General features: G+C 47.3%; 1 protein-coding gene across 3 annotated transcripts in view; it reads right to left on the reverse strand.

Moving 5' to 3' along the window:
- The window catches only part of LOC133361157 (far upstream element-binding protein 1-like), a 64,402-nt gene that overhangs the window by 34,453 nt on the left and 12,259 nt on the right, over nucleotides 1–17,690 (reverse strand). For all 3 annotated transcript variants that reach the window (XR_009757334.1, XM_061580029.1, XM_061580030.1), the window contains exons 11-20: nucleotides 16,890–16,992; nucleotides 16,004–16,104; nucleotides 14,215–14,389; nucleotides 12,301–12,464; nucleotides 10,384–10,502; nucleotides 9,101–9,192; nucleotides 7,777–7,917; nucleotides 6,064–6,141; nucleotides 4,574–4,636; nucleotides 1,803–2,068 (exon numbers count right to left, since the gene is read on the reverse strand). Coding sequence is in view for 2 of the 3 variants with exons in the window: in XM_061580029.1 (XP_061436013.1) it covers nucleotides 1,803–2,068; nucleotides 4,574–4,636; nucleotides 6,064–6,141; nucleotides 7,777–7,917; nucleotides 9,101–9,192; nucleotides 10,384–10,502; nucleotides 12,301–12,464; nucleotides 14,215–14,389; nucleotides 16,004–16,104; nucleotides 16,890–16,992 (1,302 nt within the window). In the remaining variant the exon portion in view is untranslated. The remainder of the gene's footprint in view (nucleotides 1–1,802; nucleotides 2,069–4,573; nucleotides 4,637–6,063; nucleotides 6,142–7,776; nucleotides 7,918–9,100; nucleotides 9,193–10,383; nucleotides 10,503–12,300; nucleotides 12,465–14,214; nucleotides 14,390–16,003; nucleotides 16,105–16,889; nucleotides 16,993–17,690) is intronic.

The raw sequence follows: 17,690 nt of genomic DNA on the forward strand, positions 1-17,690 counted from the left end.
TACAAAGGGCGCCACTGCCCTCCTCGTGCTGTGTCAGCACTGTCAGCCCTTGCGGCACCCCCGACCTTAAAACAACCTCACCAACCCCACTTTTCCTCCCGACCCTCTCAAATGAACGAACAGCACAAAAAGAACATAATTCAACAGTGCGCGGCAAATGGCCACGGCAACACCACCTGCACATGCCTGTCAAGGGCACTACCACACATTTAGCAACGGAGGGGGGGGACCAAGGGGAAAGGTTAAGAATCTTGAGTGCCAACAACTGTAAGAGAGGTCCATAGTGATGGTGTAGGCGTTGATGTTGCTGCTGTTGCCACCCAACGCATATTTTGCCGCTTCTGGCGAGCACTTGGAACAGTCGCCACAATGCAACTGTTTCTATTGATGTTGCTAATTTAACCGCTAGTGCCGCTCGCCTGCCGCGGGTTTGCCGCGGGTTTGCCGCTGCTAATGATGCAGCAGCTGCTGCTGCAGCTCATTACAAGGGCGCTGGCGAGTGGATATTGCTGCCATACAACTACGGATGCTGCTGTTACCAGCTATTGAATGTTGCTACTGGTGACATGGCTGATAAACATCGACTAAAAAACACCACTGCAGTAATACCTCGATATGCAAATATTCCATATATGCGAAGGTTCAGTATAACGAACCTTGGATGCGTTACCATTACATTACATGGTAGCAAATAAAGTTATATATCAAAAACACTGAAATATATAACTCTTACAACTGTCCATCGACAGTACGATATAAGAATAAATTGTAATAGCATTGCGCATCACAATGGGTCGCTGAGTGTTTACATTCTCTCGGCCAATAGACACTGCAGCAACCCACCAAGTTACGTTTGGTGGGCAATGCAACCTTGTGACTGCACCCAAGACTACACCGGTTAATTTGAATTTATCTTACAGTACAGTATAATTTAATTTATTTATTTTTATTTTTTACTTTTCACCTACGTTACTTTACCGAAAGAACGAAAGAGTAAAGTCCATGGTGTTTCAATTATTTATGTCAGCTTTTAGTTTAATATACAGTACAGTATAAAATATGTTATCTTCAATATAAATAGTTTTTGTTTACCATAGGAATGGAAAGTGATTAAGTGTTTATAGTATGAAATGGTAAGCTACGAGAGGATGGGAACACATCGTCATATTATTAACGTTATACGTTATTCAACATACGACGCTTTGGGATACGAATTAAGCTCCAGGAACACATCCACTACGTATAGAGATATCACTGTTTTACATCAACTGCTGCAAATCCTTATTTTGCTGCTGCTGCCAAAACGGCATCCGTTTCTGCTCCATCTAGCGACGACGCTGATGCTGCTACACAATTAATGCTGCGGATGCTTATTAGATTGCTGCTACATCTACTAGTGACACCTGCTGCTTGTAGAATGTGCACTCATTAAAGCTGTTTATTATTTAGCTGCTGCACCTATTGATGACACTGCTGAAGATGGTTAGTACATTGCTGCTGAAGCATTGATGACAATGCAGCTACATCTATTTTTCTGCCGCTTCTATATCCATTTCTGCTCCATCGACTCATGATATCTACTGGACATCTCATCGGGATCCTCCAGTCTAAGTAAAGATTCGGATTATGATATTGCTGCATTAAACTGCTACTGCGTCTATTGCTGATGCATTGGCAAATTATACTGCTGCTACATTTGCTGCTGCTACTGCTTCTACTGCACCTTATTAAAGACACTGCTCAAGATGGTTATTACATTGCCGCTGTTACACCAGCCGCTGCTACCAGACGCCCGCGGTTACCGGTGGTGCCTGCTGCCCGGGCGGGGGAGGCTGCTGATTGGCCGGCGACGAGGGGGCGGCGGCGGCGACACCGGGTGGGCCTGTGACGGGCGCGGAGCCGGGCGGGCCCTGGAGCTGCCCCTGCCCGTAGTAGGATGCCTGCTGCCGGTAGTACTCGGCCCACGCCGCCGAATAGTCCGGCTGCGGAGCGGCCACCGGCGGCGCCGATTGCGCCGCCTGGGCAGCCTGGGCCGCCTGGGCCGCCTGAGCCGCCTGGGCGGCTTGGCCTGTTGTGGAGGTGGGGGGGGGGGTGGAAAAAAACCCACACGCAACTTATTAATGGGGTTACACGTCCAGCGCGCGTTTCCGACGTTTCCACGCGCAGTCCTGCGGTACTTTCGCAGCCCTGGGGAAATGTTGCCGCGTGTGTATCCCGACTGATTTATTTGCGGTTGGCGTATATTTTTCGAATTTGCTAAATTTGTATGGAACGGGGAGGCGGTGAACGTACAAAACGACACTGGCACACACACAATAGACTTTTCCTTATGAATTACTAGCTTGACTTCCCGGCTTCGCCCGGGACTTGGATTCACCACGCCCGGCTGCCTTTGTCCCCCCCCAGTGGCGATGTTCACAAACCACACGAGTTACTCGTTTGAGGCTGAGTCGACCTAGGGGAGGCCCAGGACCGGTTCAAATAATCGTCACCGGTGGTGGCCGTGAGCGGGAATCGAACTCGGGTCGCCGGGTTCGTAGCGCAGCATGCTAAGCACTACACTACCACTCCCCCCAAACGCACACGTACGTCAATAGGTACACATACATACGCTTGCTGCAGTCGCACAACTTTGAGGGTGCGTACGGCAGTGAACGACAGAAATAATAAAGCAATGCTGCGCTAAGAACGCCTTAGACCTGCAACACATTTCTATGGCACTTTACTCGCGGAGGGTTGAGGGTGGGGGATACGCTTCCGCATGCGCGGGTCACATGACAGATGTGACGTCACAGCTCACTTGCCGTGCAAAATATATGCATTATTGCACCCTCCCAACCCCCCCACAAAAAATATACAAAAGTCAATTTTTATAATTTTTGCATGGTGTACAATCTGGAAAGTACCCGCCTGGAAAATTTCAAGTTTGTTGCATGTCGGGAAGCACGCTAAACATTTTGAACAAACACACATTCACAAATTTCCCTTTCATATATATAGATGTCCACGGTCATCTTGAAACGTCCGCAATGAAGCGGGAGGGCATACGATTGTTGAGGTTAATCTACACCCACGGACGATGACCAGGGGACGGCCTGCTGAATTTAAACCGCGAAGCATATGGAACAAGCGTCAATCGAGCTACCCATGGGCCACATCACCGCCCTTTATAATGTATTGAAGTAGACGGTGCCCACAAATCGCTTGCAGTTATGAGCTACTTCGGATACCTCACAAAATGGACAATTGGTTAAAATAATGATGCTCGTTATTCGTACATTTGTATCTCCGAACCACGTTGGGTCAAGGGGGGTAACGCAGCCCACCGAGCTAAATAGCTTTCTTAATTTTGGAGCTTTCGTGACTGCAGGAATTATTCTTTGTTTCTTTCGGTTAAGTCACGTCTAAAGATAAAATAATATTATTTTAATTTATTATTTTATCTTTAGACGTGACTTAACCGAAAGAAACAAAGAACTAAATAGCTTTGTCAGAAGCAACCTGGCCACAAATGATAGCGCTCACCAAGTGGCTTATCACGTGGAAATTTACAGCAGCAACATACTTTAAAAGCGTGTTTCTAAAACGTGGAAGTAAAAACTGTAGGACCCGGAGAAAAATCCACACGACCAAGGAGAGACCATACAAACTCCAAATATGCAGACGTCAGGATTGGGATCAAACCCACAAACTCCTGTATACCAGGCGAGGTAGTTAACATCTCGCCACCATGGCACCCCTATATAACAACACACACTTAGTAGTTTTATTGGTGGTGCAATGGTTCACGCTGTGCTACGAGTCTGGCAACCCCAATGAGTAACTGTTTCGAATGCTTCTGCTACGTGCAGAAGACCACTCAAACTTTGTCTCGTTTGTTAAGTTATCATAGCTTCATTACTCTAAGAGGGGTCATTCATATATCATATGCATGTAAAAGATGAATATCACAGGCAATATTTTGTGCAGGTATCATTTGCATAATAACATATATTAATACATGTATTCACGCATAGTTATGTAGCTAATGAAGAGGATATGTGGCGATGGTATGTTTAGCCATTAAAATCCCCTGGACAAGAAAACCCAATCAAAAGGCTGAAACCTGAGACCTCACAGCCTTTGCGGCCGACGTGGCCATTATGAACCATCCAAAAGAACAAGACACTCAGCTTCGGGTTAAACCCTGGCGCTGAACACCCCGGTGGTCATTACTCTTTGGTTCTTTCGGTAAGTCACGTAGGTATAAAATAAAAATAAAAAAATCACGACGTTTCGGGCGCAACACAAGCGTCCATCATTAGGTGGGACAACCACAGCAAGAAACAATTGCTGAAGTGGGAAAAAGAGCTGCTGTAACTTGAGGCTATACAGGTAAGAGAGGGGGGGAGGAGCCAGGGAGGAAAGATAGAGAGGGGGGGTGTGGGGTAGGGGGAGTGGAGTGCTGACAAGTGGAGCTCTACTGGAAGGGATTAAAGGGCGAGCAGAGAACAAAATATCGGGGGGGGGGGGGGGGGGTCATTGTGGACCCAAAGGAGAGTGGTTGGTGATAGCTAGAAATCAGCAAACTTACCCTGCTTCTTGTAGTACTCTTCCCAGGCTTTCGTATAGTCAGTCTGGCCAGCACCAGCCTGCCCTGTGGGATGCATTCGCGTGCGCACACACAGATGGTGTCAAAGCAAGGCTTACAGCCAACACTGCAAACAATGACACTGCTACAGGCAAACGAAACCCGGCTCTTACTGCTGTTGTCAGGAACGACTAATGCAGAGCCTGCTCCTCCTGCCAACACAAATGATTAGAATGCTGCTGCCACAAAATAATAACAATGCTACCTTTGCAGCTTACTCCTGCGGCTGTGCAGTCAGAGTAATTATTGATGCAGCTACTAATGCTGCCAATGAACCAAATACCAAATAATTCACAATGCCATAAACCACCACTCCCATGGCACCATCGTATTCTCAACTCCCAAGATCTCCCTATCACCTTAAAGGTAATCCAAGAATTTGCCTCTGCCTATCTCACCCCCTCCCCTTATCTTACCTCTCCCCCTTCCCGTCAAGTGCTCTCCGCTCGAGGATCCAGGGCCTTTTGTAAAAGAGCAGCTAATAATGATGAGAGTTTTTTTGGGTTAGAGCACACAAGTATAAAGTTGTGTGATTAATCCACCACCACCACCCGACATCCAACCAGTAAGGTTTGAAAGTAAATCGACAACATCCACAATTTTAGTACCGTGACGTTTCGCTGGTAATTACATCCGGCATTATCGGGCGGGTTAATGACACGTTTATTATGCTTACGCAATTCTGCCCTGTTGAAATTTTAGATCAACACTTGTGACTGTCCCCTCCATCACCGTCTCCTGAAGTGTCGTCTTCATCGATAAGCAGTAGGACAACGCGGTTGCGCTGCGTAGCTCTCCGATATGTTCTCAGGTTGTACCGCGCGTCGTTTCGGAACGATGTTTTGACGTCTCTCGCACGTGCAGGGTGCGCCTTCTTCAGGAAGCGAATTTAACGTAACTGAATTTCAGTTCCTGAAAAGGCTCCCAGCGTGCATCTTCATTCATAACTCCAAACCGATTCTTATTTTTCATACTTTGACACCGACACAAAAGTCCCATGGACATAATTCATCACGTTCGTACATTCCTGCATAATATCTCAGCAGTGTTGGCCCAGTCAATCATAATGGCTCAATACATTTGAAACATTTGGTAGAAGCACACTTCTTATAGCGCAGGAATATCGCAAGGGCGCCATCTTTCACAGGTGGATCTAGTCAGTGGGGAGCTATGTTGCTCCATGTAACCTTAATGAGTAATTTGTAAAGAACTGTTTTTTAGCATGGACCATGATGCTAGCACACAATGGCCTAGTATTTATGGTTAATACACCCACGGTCATGACCAGGGTGGCATGCCGGATTTGAACCGCATGCTACAGCTGGGCCATGTCACCGCCTCAGTGTATCCCGAGCTTCCTCGGTGCTGCACGACTCAATAGCAACCCCCCCCTTGCACTGAAACACAGCCAACTGGTCATCGCTTTTACTTACCGACTTTTTTGTAGTATTCCTCCCATGCCTTGGTGTAGTCGGGCTGGGCAGCTTGGCCAGGGTTTTGGTTCGGATCAGCTGTTAAAGACAAGCATTTAACAGGCAAGAAGGTGAAGGTGTTTGTCAATGCCACTGATGCCAATAGAGCCAGTGACAAGATAGCCTATTTTCCTTTGCCCAGTGGCCATGTGTCAATACTCTGTCACACCCCACCAAGTAACGGCCATGCTCGCATAATGACGCGAATTGTATACAACGCGATGAATGTAATTGGGGAACGCCTATTGTTATAACACGAATGTGAATTGTATCTATAACGCGATCGAGCGAATGCAACTACATCACGCGCAAGTAGGAATAAGCGGTCATACAGCGGCTGCCTCGGCATAGCATCATCATCATAATCGCACAAGGCATTAAGATGCTTCTAGCTGCTTTTACCCACGCGCCTCAGAATTTGTTCAGCCTGCGTACGCATCTCACGTGTTATAGCAGACTGTGCTTTACCCTATAATATATTTATTGTAACCCAATTTGTCCATAACGCGGTGTTCTGCAGGAACTGCATCTCTACTGCCGCATTATAGAAGACCAGGCTGTATTAATTTTAAGCCAAGTGTGCATGTGGGCACACACAAAGGCAAATACACTCAAGTAGACAAACGCAGACACTCAATGAGAAAAAAGATCATGGTGTGAACTTTAGGAGATTGGTTGGGAAAGTGCCGTTAGCAAGCAGCTAGTAAGGCAGGTAGGCAAAAGTGTATTTATGTTCAACATTTTTTGCACCGTGCGTCGCCAACCGTGCTAATTGGAGGTGTGGGGTGGAAAGGACAACGAAATAAACAACTGTTCTAAAGAGATGAGTTTGTCATTGCAGACGATTTCAAAGTGCATAGCTCCAGTGGCTTCCTAATATCAGAAGGAAGAGCGTTCCAGACAGCTGCAGAAGCACATCCGAAAGTGTGCAATGCAATGACTGTCTTTATGTCTGTGAAGTTGCCAGCAATATGCCCAGCCACCTTTGCATTTCCCAATGATCTTTACACGAGAACCACAAAGGGTACCTGATATAAATGCTGTATAAACCCAAGGGGAAACACAGAACCCAGTTGAAATAATTGCCACGAATATTAGCCTCGGCCAATTCACCAGTTTCCCGCCAGTGCGCTAACCACTATGCCACCGTTCCCCAAACGTATGCAAACATATGCATGTGCAAAGTAACACAATATACACAAACAAGCACACAGGCATGCAAACACAAATTAAAAGCACACAGCATGTGCCCTCACAAAAATGCACAATCAGCATGCACACAGACAAGCACGCTCAACACACAAGCAGACACAAAGACAAAGATCCCCCCCTCCGTATAGCCTTAAAATGATGTTAGGGCAAGTGCTGTTTGCGAGGAGCACCTATGAAGGCCAGCACAGCACACGAGGGGATAGGTGGCCAGCACCACTTTTGTCTCCCCAGTGGCGATGTTTACACACCACACCGGGTTCTCATTTGAGGCCGAGTCGACCTAGGGGAGGTCCATGCCCAGTTCAGATAAGCATCACTGGTGTTGGCCATGACCGGGAATAGAACTCGGGTGGCAGGGTTCTCATAGCACAACGCGCTAATCGCTACACATGCGCGCACACACACACACAAACACGCCTGTAGAGTGAATCAAGTGCTCCAGCGCAGAAGTGGTTCTGTTACCCTGCACAGGGGGAGCTTGTGGAACAGGTGGCACGGCCGGCACCGGCTGGGCTGGCGGGGGCTGCTGGCCAGGCTGTTGTTGGTAGTACTGTGCGTAGTATGCCGCCCACGCCGCTGCATTTGCATCCGCCGCCGCTTTGTCTGCAGAGGGGGGGGAGAGGAGTGGATAGGGCATGTATAGAGGTGGCAATACTAAGGCAGGGGATAGTATAGGATTGTGTAGGGGGTTGACAGTAACGCCTGCCAGGACATATGTTTCAGAAACATGGTCATTCACAAAACATATTTAACAAAAGCTGAAAAGCTGTGCAAAGAAGCAGAGAGATGCATGCTTGGAATTACAGACAAGGACAAAAATAACAAAATAAAAAACTTATGTTCATGACATAATCTGAACTATTAAGAAATGCATGTGGTGTTTGGCAGGATAACGTCATGGTTATTAAATTATGCTGGGCGATGGTTAAGAAAAATAAATGCACTGGCAGCCAAGGAATGGACAGTGCCCGAGAGGATGTGCACGGAGGAGATGGAGTCGAGAGATCAGTTCATGTGCCATGTGCTAGAAAGTTGCATCGCAGGACCGTGAGATTTTGTGGTTGTGGTGCAGTGAGTGTGGAGGTATGGTAAAGATGTTAAAGTGGGACACTGTAATGCTGAGATAAAGCGTGGACTTTTCGGGCTGACAAGTTAATGCAGAGATGGTAGTGGGTGAATCCGCGATCTGCCGTGCACACATCAATAACAACCTCCATTCTCCACTAAGTGGTGGTGACTTAATATCATCAAGGAAAGTGATTGTGCCAAACTAAGTGCACTTTGAGGCTATCATGTGGAGCAATAACAACCACCATTCGCCACTAAGTGGCGGTGACGTCACCATGGCACTTGTGCCAGGCTGTGTACTTTAAGGCCACATCAAGTGTCCAAACGCCCGCTGGCAGGAGGTCAATGGACAGACCCAGGTGCCATGGGATGACTGTGAATCAATACCAACAAAACAAAGATACACCATGTAGCGTTAACAGACTGTTGGGGTAAGTGATATTAGCAAACAAATTTGAAGGCCGGCAAGGCACACGAGGGGGGTAAGGTGGCCAAAACCACGCCCGGCCGCCTTTGTCTCCCCAGCGGTGATGTTTACACACCACACCAGGTACTCATTTGAGGCCGAGACGACCTAAGGTATACCCATGACCGGTTCAGATAGTCACTGGTACTGGTCGCGAGGGGGAATCGAACTCGGGTGGCCGGGTTCATAATGCAGCGTGTTAACCGCTACACTACCGCTCCCCGCAATGCAAACACACGGAAGTAAACTTACTCGGATCTGGAGGAGCGCCTGGTTGCTGCCAAGGCTGATACTGGCCGGGCCAGCCTTGAGGGTTGGGGTACGGCTGTGGAGGAGGGGGGCCACTGTGGAAGTGCAATCGAAGAACACGCTACGATCAGTACGAGGAGCAGCGTTTCAATTACCCGTGCAGTGTTTTCCCATATCCGCCAAATACTCATGTGAAAGGGGCTACATCTAACGTGGGGTTTTCAGTTAAAACCTATCTCTAAATCGGTTTGTCAAGGAGTTTGGTGGCTAGTTTTATTTAAGACATTCGTTGCCAATTTGTGTTTATGAAGTTTGTAAATAAGGAACAATGAGAAAAAAACATTTCCGTATTTCTCAGCAAGAGACAGCATCGTGTTCTCAGCGAGATAGGTACCACAACATTTTGTAGGATTCCCGTGATAATTTTCAACATACGATGTGCTGACCAGGCTGAGGCCATCAAACTTCTCACTGCACTGGAGAACCCGGTTTAATCACAAGAAGCTGACAGGATTCGAACCCAGGGCTCTGCGATGCCAGCTTAGCGCTCGCAACCACAAGACCCTGGACTCTTTAACAGCCACTTTCCCCTCTGAGCAGAATTCTCTGTCGACCCCAGATGACAAGGCTGTACCGATGCTGGATGGTGCTGACAGCAACAGCTATTTATTTGGTGTAAAACTAAACAGCAAGGGCTAATAAGGCACCGAGCCAAAAACTGTTTGTACATCGTCTCCGATAAAATTAATCTACGCTGCTTGTTAAAACATGTGAAAGCTTAGAACCAAACATTTCTTGCAATACTTTTTTATGCTGTTGGAATGATAATGGAGGCCGAGGAATGGGTCATTCATTAGTTAACGTTAATGATGATTTTGCGTTAAGTAGACACAGGGACATTGTAACTCATAACGCCATGTGCCAGTGGCATTTAATAATTTTACTTTTAATACAAGTGAGTTTGTGTAATAATACAATTTTGTTCATTGAAGGGTTGCCCGTAACTTAGTAACTTCATATTCCAATTTAAAACTGTTCATCGGGAAATATTGCTATAATTTAGTCTTAACAGGTTTCACGGTGCCGTGCAGTCTGCAATTACTATTATCACTCTCGTCTCTATTAATATGCTATGAAGAAGTGTCATAGCCCAAAACGTTGTTGATTATATATTTTTAAGTTGAAGGCGGTGTGTTATTGCCAGCTCTGTCGAGTTTTTTTATCGCAATGGTGCATTCAAACATATGATCAAAGTGGCTGTGTGGATGCAAAGGCTTCACACTCACTGTTGGGGTGGGGGTCCATATGGCCCGTGAGGACCTGGGGGACCAGGTGGGCCGGGGTATGGGCCAGGATGGGGGTAGGGAGCTGGGCCGACAGGTGCACCTGGCGGGCCAGGCGGGCCCTGTGGCAACAGAAAAAAACAAACAATTAATTATGTTACACAAAAAAAGACAACCCCCAAAAAGTCTTAAACAGACTGTTGGGGCAAATGCTGTTAAGGGAGCATCTATGAAGGCCGGCACAGCACACGAGGGGGTGGGTGGGCAAGCACCACGCCCGACCGTCTTTGTCTTACTAGCGGCGATGTTTACACACTGCACCAGGTACACATTTGAGGCCGAGTGGACCATGTGACACACACACAATCAACAAAACACCTTAAAACACACTCACATCTGATCCAGCCCTACTGCCTCATCCCCCTACGGGTAACTCGACACCCGCCACCCACTTACATGCCACTTTCCAAAATCTAACGCCGTCGACAGGGTGGCGCAGTGATGACACTTGTTCTCTAGAAGGGCCGAGGTTGGATTCCCAAATCCGGCACCTCTCCGTGCGGCGTCTCTACGTTTTCCCTGTTCTGTTGACTGTTTGATGAGTGAACGTGATTTTTTTTGCAATTGTTGGCTCGCGTTCTTATTTTTTAAACGTTTTTGGTGTGCTTTTTGCGTGTGTTAGTATGCGTTGGCATGTTTTAGCACGCCAACATGTGTTTGTGTATTTGCGTGCATGTTTTTTTACATTTATATGTAGAATACAGTACACTCGATTCGTGTATTGTACTGTATGGGTCGAGTGGTGGTGTACAGTAGTGTGGTAAATATTGTAGCGTGGTCCGGCGTAGTGTAATGTGCTGTGTACAGTACAGTATGTGCGAGACGTAGTGTGGAGGGAGAGTGAGCGTGGTGAGATTGAGGTGTCAATAGGGGTGAGCAAGGGGTGAGTGTGGCGAGGCTAAAGTGAGCGTGAGCAGGTTGTATTGTATGTCTGTGTTGAGCAGGGAGTATTGTATGCGTCTGTGTTGAGCAGGGGGTGTCTGTGTACGTGTCCGTCTATGTAGTTGGTGTGTGGGGCGTGTAACCCCTCCACCTTAACATTACCAAATAGCCACAGTAAACACGTCAAAATAAGCTTCTGCAAGAGACCTCGGTGTGGAGGGGGACAGGAGTCTATGACGTCTCCTGGCCAAATCCCTACAACACCGTATAGCTGAGGGAAAGACGCTCGCACTAACGAGCTGAGTGCTGGATGGCTAAAACGCAGCAAGCTGAAAACAGTAGGTAGCACAGGTGGTGTACCAGTCAGTCATTCGAGTCAGTCAACCCATGGCACCTGGGTCTGTCCCGTGACCTCCTGCCAGCGGGCATTCGACACTTCACGTGGCCTTAAAGTACACTTAGCCTGGCACAAGCGCCGTGGTGATGTCACCGCCACTTACCGGCGAATGGCGGTTGTTTTTATTGCATAAGTCAGTCATTGCAAGTTGGTCAATCGATGGCACCTGGGACGTCACATGACCTCCTGTCATCTAGCCTTTCAAACGTCACGTGGCCTCAAAGTGCACCAAGCCTAGCACAAGCAACGTGGGTGATGTCATCGCCATGTTGTAGAGAATGGCGTTTGTTTTAGTGTGTGGAGTTTGTATAGTCCACCCTCGTTTTGCATGGGTTTCCTCCCATAGCTAAAACCACAATGTAACTGGTATTGGCCAAAAAAACATCCGAATGCTAAAGAAGTGCCTGTGACTTATTCAATCGGGATAACATGTCGCAAACGTCGACCCCCTCCCCACCACAACTTCTAAAACTTGACAGGACCTTCCTGAAAAGTCGTGAAACTCAAAGACATTCCTGGGTAAACAAAGCGCAATAATAAGATCCCTTACTAGCGCACTCCCATCCCCTCCTGGCGCTCACCCCGTGGATGATGCTGTCGATCATGTGGCGCGCATGGTCGATCTGCTGCGGAGACCCGCGCAGGATGAACATCTTGAAGTTGGGGTCAGCGTTGGGCGGCTCGTTCCTCTGGAGCTCCACGCGGGCACCCGACGTCTGGTTGATGTTCCTGATTGTCTCTCCACCTGGCGAAGGGGGATCGGGGTGTCGAAGAACCGGCACACACGGAGATAATAAACCAAAGAGGCCCTTCTCTTCAGCATAGCCCACAGCGAAGTAACCAATTGCACAACCAAAGTGAGCAACTTAATTACCTGCAACTACTTAAAAAATTATTTTTTTGATAAAAGTGGCCCTTCAAGAAGGTGTATCTCAGTGTGCTGTACACATCCCATCCAACACATTCTAATAAAAATGTTACCAAGTAAGGCCCACTGAGGTATACAGCTCTTTTTCAGAAGTCACCTGGCCACAAACGATAGTTCAACGAAATGGCTTATGTGGAAATGTGAAGCAGCCAAAGACTCTAACCGCACATTTATAAATGTTGAGGGAAAAACCAGAGGACCTGGCGAAAAATTCACGCAACCACGGGGAGAACATACAAACTCTTAAATATACAGCAGGCATCAGGGTTGGGATCGAACCTACGACCTCCTATATACCAGGCGAGGCAGTTAACATCTCCTACCCACAGCATCGCAACAAGGTGACTCGGCACCAGACCTGCAGCCTTAGTCTGCCAAGGGGGCCCATGCTTGCTACCATGTGTAATCCCAATAGAATAATTTGCAGGTATTCATAGCAAAGGTTTTTGGGTTAGATCGCATAAGTATAAATGTGTCGTTAACCGTGCCACCACCCGACAGCCAACCAGTAAGGTTTGTCACGTAACCAAAACGTGCTAATTAGTTACTATTTCAGCCTACTGGTGTTCTGGCAAAATCGCCCGATGACGCAGGATGTAATTACCAGCGAAATTGTAAATATTGTGGGTTTACTCTCCATACTCTTTGGTTCGTTCAGTAAAGTCACATAGGTATAAAATAAAAGAAATCACGACGTTTCGATTGCAACACAAGCAATCATCATCAGGTTGGAAAACCAGAAGCACACTAAATTCACAGCACTCCAGATTCCAAAAAATGGCTCTTCTTGATATTTTGGTTGCCGACCCCCCACTGATCTAGCCAAACGTGTCGGTAGATCCTCCACCACCCCGACATTTTTATGTGTACAGGCATTTAATGCATCAATTATTATTATTTGAGTTCAATGCGGCTAAGTTGAAGAACAATTATTACACCTCCGGTTAGCACGGTTGGCTACGTAAGGTGCGAAGGAGGTTCAACGTACACACAATTAAGCAGTGAGATACGAATCGTTGATTTTAACGTAGGCTTTCGCGACCAATATTATCCAGAGGTTTTTTTGGGTTAGATTGCATAAATATCAATGTGTCGTTAAACCCGCCACCACCCAACAAAGCCAATTAGTAAGGTTTGTCAGTAAACACAAAACGTGCCAATTTGTTACTACTTCCGCACACCAGTGTTTTGCAGAGTAAACCACAACATTCACAATTCGAGTACGACGTTATTTAAGACTGAAGCAGACGGATTTCTCCACAACTATGGCTGTCGCCTGCTGATGCGAAGCGTCACGGTACTCAAATTGTAACCGTTGTAGTGGATTTCCTCTCCAACACACAACTGGTTAGTGCTGAACTAGTTGGCATGTTTTGTTTAGGTGACAAACCTTACCAATTGGCTGTTGGGTGGTGGCGGGTTTGACATGTTTACACAAAAAAAACCTGTTATAGATTGCTGCTTTGTTCATGTCCCAAGGACATTTCTCCTCCTTGGCGTGTTACACGAGTGAGAGTGAAATTAAGTGGGGGGGGGGTCTCTGGGGATGGGGTCGAACGACTCTCACCTCTGCCGATGATCAGCCCTACTTTGTTGGTGGGCACTGTGAGGTTGAATTGGTCGTGCATTCCCCCGGGGGGACCCATCCACTCGTTGCGTCCAAAGCCACCGCCACCACCGCCGCCACTGCCACCCCTGCCACGGCCACGACCCATTCCTCCAGGCCCGCCCGGTGGCCCGTTCTGCATACACACAGGGAAACCGTTTCGTGAGTAGTCCTCTGAAAAAGTACGAGTTTCACTTCCCTCGTTTATTCAACTATCGGTCTCACTCGTTTCATGAACCAAAACAGAAAACAATTGTATAATACCAGGTACGGCCCACTGAGGGGGGGGGGGGGTGGCACGTGCCCCCCCAATGATCCGATCGAAATCCCTAATTTCGATCGAATCATTGGGGTTTATTAGTAATAAATCGGCATTTTGCGCCGCCCACTGCCACTCTGTAGCATATTATTACGTGCCAGGGACTCTATGAGATGATAGGACAATAGTCTGAGTCCATAACTGGCAATAGCTAATGGCAAAGCAGTTATAAGTGACTCACATAATTGTGCGCAGTTGCGTATACAGGACACGATTTACCTGAAGGCATTCACCTTCAGCGAGCGCGATGCCGATCACACAACGCGGTTCGAATTCGACCCTCGATCGATGGCTGCGCCATCGCCGCACACGCGTCGAATAAAAAGCAAGGGACAAGTCCTTACTTAGTTACAACAACTATCATTTTTCATTGCTGGAGGGGTTGCCCCCCCTACCTGAAAATCCTGGCTCCGCCATTGGAGCTGTGTGTTGCTCTCTTGCAGAAGTCATCTGGGCTATCACAAATGATAGCTCAACGAAAGTGGCCTATCAAGTGTAAATTTATCATAGCCAAATTACTCTAAAACGCATGCTTTATTCTAAATGCGAGGGGAAAAACCAGAGGACCTGCAGAAAAATCCACACGACCACGGGGAGAACATGCAAACTCCAAATACACAGCAGGCGTCAGGGTCGGGATCGAACCAACAACCTCCTTCATACCAGGCGAGGTAGTTAACATCTTCTAGCCACCGTGCCACGCCTTATGCTGGGTTTGGTTTGTGCAATTTCGTGCATATGCGGCTAACCTATTTTTACCCAAAATTTGGCCAAGCAGTTTGAATGCACACTCATTGTGCGGCTGTGCGGTCGGACGTGGGACAACATTGTTGCGTACTGTATGCACTACTCGGAACATCTACCGCATTAAGCTAGGGAAACCTGAATTTCAATGAGTTTTTTTTCATTTTATGCAGCTTGATTTTAAGTCTGTTTCCTGCTCAAGATATCTATGAATTTGGATGGTGAGGTCTTCGAGCAGCAACAGTAATATACCCATAAACAACCATAGGAAGCCGCCGTGATAGAATGGTTACCACGCTGGACTTGCAATGCAGAAATCGCCAGTTAGATTTGATCTCCCGGCGATGCAGTGGAAATAATGGTGCACATTATTTTAATCCTCCCCTGCCTCTTTTCCATTCAGCAGCATATATATATATATATGGCCGGCAGGTTACATGTGGCGGGGTTAAATGTGGGTACGTTTATAAATGTGTGGCCAGCGTGGCAAAGTAGACCAAAGTACCCTCAAGAGAGGGCTCCCTTTGGTAGTCAGCTCTGTTGGTGGCCCATCTCCCAGCAGTGGTGAGCAAGCCACTGCAACGCTGCACTTGTTATCTTTAACCATGCGTGGAGACAGGCTGCTTTGTGCGTGTTGTGGGATGCGTGGTGGGTTCGTGGCCAGGAGAAAAGCGACGTCCACCTCACCTGCACGCTCTGGATGAGGTCGTTGATCATCTGCGCTGCATGCTGGCAGCACTCGGGGGGCCCCATAATGGCAGCCATCTTATCAGGGGACGAGGAGTCATCTGAGGGAGGGGAGGGGGGCAGGAGGGAGCTGTTAAAAGAGCTTAAAATTAACGAGCGTGGAATGCTTGCAACTTAAAAAAAAAATTGCAGACATCACAAGCTTTGGATGTTTGGACAATCCCAGTTACATTGTACTCTGTTTTTTTGTTATAGGAAACCAGAGAACCCGGAATAAACCCCACGCAGAACAAATGGAGCACAATAAATGTAAAACTATAAAAAATTATAAACTTTTTATTTTACCAGGTAAGGCTCACTGAGCTATGTAGCTCTTTTTCAGAAGTGACCTGGCTATCACAAATGATAGCAGCTCAACGGAAGTGGGTTATCACGTGGAAATTTGAAGCAGCCAAATGCTTGAAATGCATGTCAAATTCACGGGGAGAGACACCGCAAATTCCAAGGCGTCAAGATCGGAATCGAACCCAGAACCTCCTGTGTACATACCTGTCAACCTATACATTTTACTTTTATTCTTTTACAGGGAAATTGAGTTTTCGGGTCCATACGGAGTACAGCCATTTCAATAGGGGCAAAAAAAGGTTTCTTTGTTTTTGTTTCTCCCTTGTCATGAGACTTTATAGGATGAACGTTGAGATTTGTAAGTGCACGGGGTGACCAATAAGGTCTGAATTGGTCTGTAATAAGGTAGGAACTGATAAGGGGTTGGTAGGTATGTGTTTACCAGGTGAGGCAGTAAACATCTCCTAGCCACTGGGTCACCCGTAAAAGATTATTCGATTATTGTTAAACACGCCCTGGCCTACAGGGAGCTTGAACTCACCTGGCTTGAACTGGATGCGAACTCCGGCCTCGTTCTGAATCTTCTTGATCATGTCACCGCTCTTGCCAATAACGACACCCACGGCAAACTTGGGCACAGGTACCTGGTGGCACAAAGACAAAGATCCCCCCCCACCATTATAGCCTGTAACAGACTGTCGGGGCAAAATTGCTGTTAATGAATAGCAGCACCAATGTAGGCCGGGACGGCACATGAGGGGGTGGGTGGCCAGCAACATGTCCAGCCGCCTTTTGTCTCCCGAGTAGCAGAGGTTGCACACCGGCTCCGGGTCTTCATTTGAAGCAGAGTGAATCGAACACGGGTCGCCGGGTTCGTAGCGCAACGCTAACCGGTGCACCACCGCTCGCCACCATGGTAGCACACAAACGCTCGCACAAATAATGGTCCCTTCAGTTTACGCTGCCATCGATTGACGATATTTCAACTGACGATCCGCCTCCCATAGGGTCCCCCCCCCCCCCCGTTGTTTCGACTCGCGATAAATTTGAGTAATTATACGTTTACGATATCACGCAGCCGCCAATCTCGGCCAATCGGAGCGCTCCTAAGTGGACTGAACCCATTTAAGCCACGCATCCTTCTCAGCCTAAGGTAAAAAAAATATGTTCATGCTCTATTCATGCACGTTGTTACGCTCTATTTATCCATTGTTTATCCATGTTTCTATGAATATTAATGCTTTAATGTTCTTAAAACGTGTATTTATTCAAATTGCATGTTTAAATATTATAAACTATGTTTTTAGAGTGAAAAAGATCAACTTCCGATTGCCTTAGAACA

The sequence above is a fragment of the Lethenteron reissneri genome, chromosome 71 (genome assembly GCF_015708825.2).
Source record: "Lethenteron reissneri isolate LAM-NWPU_2019-01 chromosome 71, ASM1570882v1, whole genome shotgun sequence".
Lineage (NCBI taxonomy): Eukaryota > Metazoa > Chordata > Hyperoartia > Petromyzontiformes > Petromyzontidae > Lethenteron > Lethenteron reissneri.